General features: G+C 36.2%; 1 protein-coding gene across 2 annotated transcripts in view; it reads right to left on the bottom strand.

Annotated features, from left to right (window-relative positions):
- SKOR2 (SKI family transcriptional corepressor 2) overlaps window positions 1-10,000 on the bottom strand; it is a 34,915-nt gene that overhangs the window by 23,633 nt on the left and 1,282 nt on the right. For both annotated transcript variants that reach the window (XM_075193746.1, XM_075193747.1), the window contains exons 2-3: window positions 1,301-3,109; window positions 762-819 (exon numbers count right to left, since the gene is read on the bottom strand). In XM_075193746.1, the coding sequence (XP_075049847.1) occupies window positions 762-819; window positions 1,301-3,064 (1,822 nt within the window). In that variant the 5' untranslated portion in view covers window positions 3,065-3,109. The remainder of the gene's footprint in view (window positions 1-761; window positions 820-1,300; window positions 3,110-10,000) is intronic.

The raw sequence follows: 10,000 nt of genomic DNA, 5'->3' as shown, positions 1-10,000 counted from the left end.
GATAGAGAGATAGAAGAAAGAGAGATATATCAGAGAGAGAGATATGAGATAGATAGATAGATAGATAAATAGATAGATAGATGGAGAGATAGAGAGAAGAAAGAGAGATATATGAGAGAGAGATATGAGATAGATAGATAGATAGATAGATATGAGATAGATAGATAGATAGATATATAGATACATAGATAGATAGATAGATAGATAGATAGATAGATAGATAGATAGATAGATATGAGAGCAATAGATAGATAGATAGATAGATAGAAAAATAGATAGATAAATAGATAGATAGATAGAGAGATAGAGAGATAGATATGAGAGAGAGAGATATGAGATAGATAGATAGATATGAGATAGATAGATAGATAGATAGATAGATAGATAGATAGATAGATAGATAGATAGATATGAGAGCAATAGATAGATAGATAGATAGATAGAAAGATAGAAAGATAAATAGATAGATAGATAGATAGATAGATAGAGAGAGAGATAGAGAGATAGATATGAGAGAGAGAGATATGAGATAGATAGCTAGATATGAGAGAAATATATAGATAAATATATATGAGATAGATAGATTGATTTCAAGTCTGTTATACATTTCTACATAAATTTAACTTCTGGGAAAATACATTGGTGCTTTTATGGAAAACAATGTACAGTGATTGAAGGGTACTTGACAAACTCCCACAGACAGAAACCTGGAATTCAGCCCCAGGAAGAGGTTAATAATAGTGGTAAAGGTTTAACTGTACCTGGGTACAAATCTTCTTTTGAGGATAAGCTGCCCGTGTCCTCTTTGCTTTTTTGAGTCTACAATAAAAAAAAACCAGTCTATAAACTATATTTGTGATATAGAATAGTTACATAAATACATATAGTACTGCCACACAAGAGGTTCTATGGTAAGGGACAGTATTATGGAAGAACACTGTATACATAAGTATATTGCTCTAATATCTGAACATAAAGGCATGTTGATAATAAACTCCAGCTCCTCTCTGACTGAGGTGAACTAATTATCAGCGTGATCTTTTAATTGCATATGGTTGTATAGGGTACAGTACATAACATATGGGCCCACGCAGTGTGCACACATCTGAAGAATAGAGGGGTCTATTTGCATGTAGAACATTTGTTCTCTGTGGCATTGTGTTAAAAAGCTAAACACATTGAAGATTTCATTTCTGTAGGGCATCTAGTTATCCATCTTATTATGCATACATAACCCATTCAGCCTAAAGCTGCATTTAAATAATAATAATTAGCTGAGGAGCCTGGGGGGGATATTTACATCTTTGTAGCAAGGCTCCTCCAGTGATGTATGACGGGGGCTGGAGTCTTTTGGGGTGGACGAAGGATGTTCTGTGTTTTCCGTTTTCTCTGCGTGGATCTCGTTCCTAGAGCTTGGGAAGGGAGTCCTGGCTTTGCATGTCTTCTCATTGCTGTCTGCTAGCCCCCTGCTCTGGAGGAACTGGCTGCTTAGGCTCTCCTCCTCTTCCTCTTCTCCAGGCTGTTTGTTTGACTCCACGTCCACGTCCTGCTCCTCGTCCGAGTCCGAGCTATCGCTTTGGTAACTGCAGCTGGTGCCGGGCGACGCGTGCCTCTCACTTGGGAAGTCTTCTAGGTTGCCGTGAAGCTTGGCAATGCTCTCTGCGTCCTTCACCACTGGCCTGAAGGCCGAGTGGTAGCTCGGTTTCCTTATGGGGAAAGGTGGTACATCCAAGGCATTGGTCCTGGCTTCAGATGAGGGTCTGATGTCACTGGACACCGGAGAACTGGAGCACTCTGTCTCAAACAGGTTGTCTCCAGGATTGCTGAGACTGCTGGCATCACTCTGATCAGCCAGCTCCAGGAAAGCCTGTCTCAGAGTTGGGTTGTCTGTTATAGAAGTAAGGGCACTGGGTTGAGGCTGGAGATAAGTTGGTACCGGGAGACCACCAGGGGTTCTTGGTGGCCAGAACATACAAAAGGGGGGATAAAATGCATCTTTCCTTCCAGGCCAGAATAGTCCTGACAGTGCGCTGGTCTTCTGGCCATTTACTGGATCAGTGTCATCTTTTTTTTGACACAAGCCAAAGGCAGGGAAGGTGTACGGACTTGGAAAGAGGGTGCTTCCAGGGAACTTTTGCAACATGCCAAATCCTTTGCTGGGGACTGGAATAACAGGGTAACTTCTCTGGGACTTGTTTGGAATGTTAGGAGGCTCTATCTCTTCCTCTTCTTCAAACCGTGACCTTTTCTGGTTGAGATCTTGCCCAATCATATGTGGCAAGACCCCGTTACTAGCTTTTACGGAGCTCAGAGAATGACAGTGTCCATGAGATAAAGCCCTCTTTCGACTCCCACCGTTAAACATGGCTTTCACGTCCTCCCAGGCGAACACCATTTCATCTGGGGGAGTTTTATCTGAAAGTTTTAGGTGTCTTCTCCAAGAGTTGAAGTTGGCAGCATCTGGCTGGGTGTATTTAGCCTCCGGTGTTCGATGTGAGTGGAAGATGAATTTGTTTGGAGAAAAGTACATGTTGCAGTAGGTGCATTTGATGCATTTAGCCCTGGAACTGTTGTACCTTGCCGGGATAAAGTTCCCCCGGCAGCCCCAGGCACATTCATGAGTAACATCAAATGCAAAGTTATCTGGAAGCTTTGGGGGTCTGTTCTCTCCTAGGAAGGACTTGCAAAGTCTCTCTGCCTCTCTCTTAGTGATCATCCCGCATCTTCTCGAAGATATGGGCATAGCCCCGGCTCTTCTCAAGATTTCCAATTGCACTGGGGTGCACTGTACACAGGTGATGCCAAGAGCCACCCGCCTGTTGTGTATCTCATTGTAGCTATAGTTCTTTAGGAGGGTGTTGGAGATCTGGGCAAGACATAGTCTCTCCTGCCCGTCAATGACCAGTGATACGATGGGGATGCCATAGAGAATGACCTGGCTGACTTGGTTTGGTTTCATGCTGGAGTGATTAACTCTGGCCTGGCCAAGGGAGTCTTGTTGATAGGTGTTTGGAGGAGAGGTCAAAAGGATATCGTTATTTACTGTTAACGGGCTAGTGGCCATCTCTTCAGATGACAGCCGAGGAAACTTCTTTGGTCTGGTTGTTGCCTAAAATAAGATATAACATAAATTAGAATTTTATTTAAATCTGACAACCCTGAAAGATGAATTTGTCAAAACCCTAGAGAGACCCTAAAATGACCTTTCAATATTCTGTACTCATTAAACATTAACCCAGAATCCGACAAACTCAACTAGATGCAACACAGATAATACCAATATACCAGTTAGTGATCATGCTACTATATTTGAATATAATATATTTACAATCTGAATAATATATTATCCATAGGATACAATGTGCTCACACCTGTTTGGTTAATTTAATTTACCAGCATTAAAAATATGTAACAATAACATGCAGTACACAACAGTAATAATATATGCAATATACCACATTTTATCATAGATTCTAGTCTAAATAGATCACCTGTTATTTTAGTGAGGTATCTATATACTGCAATGCTGTTGCTACAAAATTACATTTTTATTGTGTTAATTGCAATCATAGGAAACAAAGTAGCAACCTGTATATAATTTTTCGAGATACAAAATTTGCATTTGTAAACAATAGGTGATCCATGCTTTTTGCTACAGGGTATTCTATTTACAAAGCAAAAAAGCTTCCCGGGTAATGTAACTATTAATTAAAACACAATTAACCTCCTTACTCTGGCGTGTAACCCATAACCGTTTTCATTAGAGGGTGATGAAACACCCACGAATTATGTTTGTATCCTGAGATTACACACAATGAAATAATCCATCTCCTAAACTGTCCTTTCACTTGTCACAGCACAATAACATTTTAATCTTCTATACCAGCATATTCCTCAACCCTTTACAAGATGTGCAATAGTATTAGCACTGATTAAATAACCGTCAACATTTTGTTACATAAATTCATAGCAATTATAAAATTGATGAGAATATTTAGCCATATGCTTCCTGTAACATAATTCTTGCATAAAAGTACTATATTAAAGAATATATAACATTGTGACATCCTTCAAATCTGTAAAGTATTATATTTCATTGAAACATTTTACAATTTAACAACCTATATTTGTGCGTAGGCATAATTGTCATTAATTAAATGGGGGTAGTAAAAAAATGTTTTAATTGTATTCTTTTTTTTGCTGTGAATGTACAGAGAGAAAAGTATAGTTGAGTTTGTTATTTTTACTATATAAATTGATCTCACGTTGTCAGAGTAATGTCACTTTAATGATCTCGGGTTTTGTGAACGTTCATGAAATGATTTGTCCATTGGAATCTGCGTGTCACAGACATCGATAAATAGATTAATAGCGAGAAGACAAATTTAATATTCACATTTACTATGAAGAGTTTCATTGAAAGAATAAGCTGAACATATACCGCGCTATATAATAGTGCACAATGTCATAACTGATATACTAATTAAATATAGTTTGGAATAAGACTACATTTTTTTGAGTTGATCTATTTTACAATCTAATGATAAAAATACAAATCGTGCTAAGGCAATAAAGTAACGTACACAGCAGACACTTATATAAATAGTACACACAGAAGAATAAACTGTATTCCCTAGCAATAGACATGTATTCGTAATTATGTACCATTCATATAAAGTTATCTAGTAAATAATTCCATCGAGCAGCTCAGCATACCTGCAGTAATATCCTTACAACACCTTCCAATAGGTATAACACAGAACAGGAAAACTTGCAAATGCTAAAGAAAATAGTAATAATTACTAGCATGCAAAATATTAATTAAAAATAGCAAAAAAAATTAATAAAAATAGCAGTGTTAAAACAAAACGTCTGAAATGCAAAACAAATTAAGCACCTACTAAGAAAAACGTGCAGATCTTTTACAAAGAGGGTCTGAGCATCTTGTGGGTGGAAGTGATACAGGGATCAGTCCTTACGGTTTAGCTTAGTGTGGGTTAAAGACATATCCGGATCGTCTCTCTGTTAATGACAGGCAAACAATAATCGGTCCTCTCCCGGTCCAGGTGTATGAGAGTGACTTACAGTATAATGCAGGCTCCTATCTGCAGGCTATCTAGTCCTACTGGCCCTTCAGCCGACGTCATCGCCTCTCAATTAACCCTTTCCAGCCAGGGAGTTCCCTTGAGGGGCTAATGTATTCATGACATTTCTGAACTGCCTTCAACCCCCCCCCCCCCCCCCCCCCCACACACACACACCTCCCCACCTTACTACCCCCCTCCCCAACCCTCAAATGTCACAGACGTGGAGAACAGCAATCTTTTCACAGAGCAGGTAATCCTAAAGGTGGAAGATTATCTGATATATGATTTAGACAACTCTTGACAGCCTTGGATTATATCAGATTTAACAGGGACACTGGTCAATTATCATAGCAGTACATCATCGATGTGAATAAAAAAACCCGATACAATTAATATTATTATTATTTTTTTAATTTTTGTTTAGCATTTTTAAACAGATTTCTTAATATTTGCAGAACCCAAAATCATTATTTTAATAATAATTTAAGGAACAAATATTTGGATGCTTGCTAGTGTGTTTTATAAATATTTATATAAACAGAAACTGAAACTCTGGTAAATTGTTGCATTCTTCAAGGATTTCGTTTGCTCTAAATTCCAGGACATAATTGATGTAATTAATCAAATCTGAGGGGGCTGGAAAGTTTAATGGGAAATGTTTTATACATTATGTTATGAGCGAATGTATATGCACCGCTTAAAAATATGACTTTCACGATTAATTAATAGTTTCTCAGCGATCTTAAAAGTAATAGTGTATGCATTGCAACACAAGTTACATAACTATAATGTACAGACTGTGAGGATGATGCTACATACATTTAGTATAGGAAAAAGCAATACTGCTGGAATTTAATGTAAATGAATGATATCTAGCTAGTTGAGAGGAGGACTTGACCAGGTTAACCCAAAATCATCTACTACTTGGGCAGAGGGCAATTTCTTGATATGATAAATCTAGCGTAGTTTATTTGCAACAAAACGTATGATCTGGTGTTATAGACCCGAGAGTATGACAAATGACACACACTATATTTCAGCAGGGACACATTTAGAAACGTCCATCACAGAGGTTTGTCGTGTTTCACTAGGAAAATAATGAAAAATGAGCGTAGAAATTGATGCACTTAATGAATCGCGAGAGAACCCAACAGAAAAGCAGCTGAATAATCTATAAAATACAGAAGTTTTATAAAATGATTAGTTAATCGCTATAAAACGTATTCATGCAACACATTTTAAATGCATTATAATCTACTTTCATTGTAATTTACATTATATGATAACTCCAATTGTTTTGCTTTATATTTAGAAACCTATCCTACTTGGAACAGACAATCGTATTATGAGCCTCTATCTGACACTTCAGAAAAATCTGGTTACAATTTGTTGGGCTAAATTTTTCGAAACCACTCGCTGTAGCCGACTTTTGCGCAGTTTGATAAATCTCGACAATTTCCAGTCTGATGTATTGACATATTTAGGGTTTACAAAGATGCAAGACAGTGCGACATAATTAAACATAGTTGCCAAAAATAGACTGTATGTCATCTTAACCAACATCGAAAGATCAGAGACAATTTTCACCAAGACTGGCGCTAAAAGCCAATGAATTAGTTGATGGATTCCTGGCTTGACAATTATTGTGTAATCCAACAATACGACTCCCCCCCCCCCCCCTTATTTAAAGGTTTAAAATAAGTGTAATTAAGGTGTCATTCCACTATAGCAAACTAAATAGGATTGGAAAGAAATCCATATAAAATCCTGGAACAGAATTTACATCGCCTGCTAAAATGTGCTGTAATTTAATTGACTTAAGAAATATATTAAAGCTTCATCGCGATGGTGAGCGTCTTATTGTGATTGCTTTGTGTTTTGAGAATTTATAAAGTAGTATTACAAGTTTCTTTAAGTTTGCCTATCTAATATAAAAATATAATACAGTTAAATAAACTGACCTGTTAACTGATTGGGTCTAAGTTACTTCCAGTTATTTTAAAATGGTTTAAATGACAAACCGCAAATCCAGCTGTATATAGGTAGTACTGGAAAAGTTGATACATTTCTGTAACTAAATAACTGTAAAATACAATGTACAAAGGTGTCAATAAATAGGATTTAAACAGTTGCTGTAAATTGAGAATAGGGCAAAAGTTTGTCACCGAACCAACACTTGACCACAACTTCTTCATTCAAAACACTTTTTGATCAATTTAAACCAGAGAAAACGGTTTGTATTCACGATTATAACGTATTTTACATGAATACTGACTTTTGTGAAGTATGATCTGTCATATATATTTAAATGTAGTGCAGACACTGTACCTTGGCCGGGTTTTGGTCACAAACCACTACTGTATCAGAAGTATAAATGGTCAACTTTGACCTGGGACCCAGCAAGTTAAGTGATCAAGTGTCACCCAGTTATCCCGATGTTCGTGGTTATTCTGTATTTGGGCTTTTAATTACGTTTTGACTGTAGCATTGTACCCAGCAAAAAACAAAAAACAAACAAAAAAAAAAACCACATGCCTTTTCCTGCTTTTACAATACAGGGTATTTGCAATGAAAATGGTCCCATCTGGAAATCTCTGGGATTCATTTGACAATAGCACTCCAGGCTTTGTCTGTCTTTCTGAATAACCCTTGGTCAGCCTTAACAAAAGCATGTCTGCGTTTTCTGAGAGCGACACAACACTTATTGGGCCCAGTAAACATCCTTCCAGCACCCCAAGTCTCACTGCTCTTTCTGGGGTTCACTAGAGAGATATACTTAGTTACATAACTAATCCTAGTATCTACATAACAGCTACACATTTTGCATTTGTGTGTGAGTATATATATATATATATATATATATAGATATATATATATATATATCTATATATCTATATATCTATCTATATATATATATATATATACACACATGCACATATATATTTACAGATATACACAAACATACATATATATATATATATATATATATATATATATATATATATATAAAATGTACGTTTATATATATAGTATATCTATCCATATATATATATATATATATATATATATATATATATATATATATATATATATATATATATATACATGTATATATATATATATATATATATATATATATATATGAAATTACATTTGTTGGAGCATTTTCAACTCCATTGTTTTAATATTCATTTCTAGTATTCACTTTGGGGTACTTTTATGAATACTCCGAGATCTTCCCCCCACTGTTACCACCTTTATATGAATAGTATCAGAGCACAAATGAGAAAACATAAAATGATTCATTATTGGGATCGTATCGTACTGGAAATCGTGCACATGAGATATAGTTTTTAAAACAGAACTCCAAGAGTGGTATTTAATTAAAAAAAATAGCAATAACGGAGATATATATAGGAGAGGAAAAAAACTTTTCTTCTGCAGGAAACGAAATGATACAAAGTAACAATTAAGAAGATAGATGAATATTCTTCGAGTACAACAATAGAAAGTTAATTACTAACTTGAATTGAGGAATGTAATGTGCAGACGTGGATTGATTTCCACCTTGTCTGCTGATAAGGTGCACGTTGCTCCTAAACAAATTACTAAGTGTTGCACTAAAAAAAAAAAAGTCTGAATCGCTCTCCAACAGCAGTTCCAAGGCTCACATTATAAAGATGCATCCATCATTACTGATGACCACCCACTGGGATATTATTGGTTTGCGAGAGAGTATTACAATCAAGAGATTTCTTTACTTACTGTTCACAATCACTTAAAGCTGACTGCTAATGACTGCTCTGAATTCACAGCAGAGCTTCCTGGGGTAGTTTTGAGAAGTACTTACATCTCCCACTTACAAAAACACAACTGCGCTGATCCCTACTACAGGAGGGGCAGATCTGAAAGTGGCAGGTACACAGGCTGCCCTAGCTCATCGTCTAAGTATTGTATTACACTACTCCATCAATTATTGATACATGTTTACATAACTTTATGCGTTTAGGGGCTGTTCTACATCATCAATTAAACAAGAGAGGAAGCATTTTCACTTTTGTAAATTCCAACTTGTAGCATGGTATTATGACAACCTATAGCTTGGCATTATACTATTTTTACAGTCCAGAGTGTCTCAGCACAATAGAGGAGAAGTGTATAGGACACATTGAATTATATAATACCCCAAGTGGTCAGAATAATGGCCATATATTTACTTTTTTTTTTGCACTGTGTAATTCTACCTTAACCCTTGATATTTGACTAAGTTCCACTAGGCTCTGGGCAGAAGGCCTTTGCCACAACATGATCACTAATATATCACATTGCAAATATCTAGCACGGATTTGGGTGGAGTGTAAACCCACGTATTACATGTATAATGTGTGTAGAGTAATGTCAACCCGCTCTATTTTCTAATCTCGGATAAAACACACGTCAATTTCCACTGACAAAACTGTGAAGGAAGGAATTTTCCAAAGAGATTGTGAACCCGTGGAGAAGCCCCAAAATAATGTTCCATATAGCCCCTAAAAAATTAGGTCCATGGGCTATGATAACTTTTAAAACATATATAATCATTTGTACATTATATTAGCATAAAATAAAAAAAACAATAAAGATTAAACAGGGGACCAAATTATACACTGCAACAACAGCACAAACTTTTAAGATATGCATATGGTTCAGTTGTAATTATAATAAGCAAATAGCAGATCATCAAATAAGAGTCAGAATTCGTGGTGCTCAGCTACAAAATGTTTAAGAATAAAGTTCAGTTCATATGCTTGATTTATTTTCGTTTACACATGGCCTTGAACAAATGACTACAAACACTTCGACTGTGCGACTTTAAACGTAATATAAGTGTCCTCATCGAGAGTAACGCTGAATGTTCTGCATGGTAAATAGCT

Source organism: Mixophyes fleayi, chromosome 1 (genome assembly GCF_038048845.1).
Source record: "Mixophyes fleayi isolate aMixFle1 chromosome 1, aMixFle1.hap1, whole genome shotgun sequence".
In the NCBI taxonomy this organism is placed as follows: domain Eukaryota; kingdom Metazoa; phylum Chordata; class Amphibia; order Anura; family Limnodynastidae; genus Mixophyes; species Mixophyes fleayi.
This window is presented reverse-complemented; position numbering and strand designations above follow the sequence as displayed.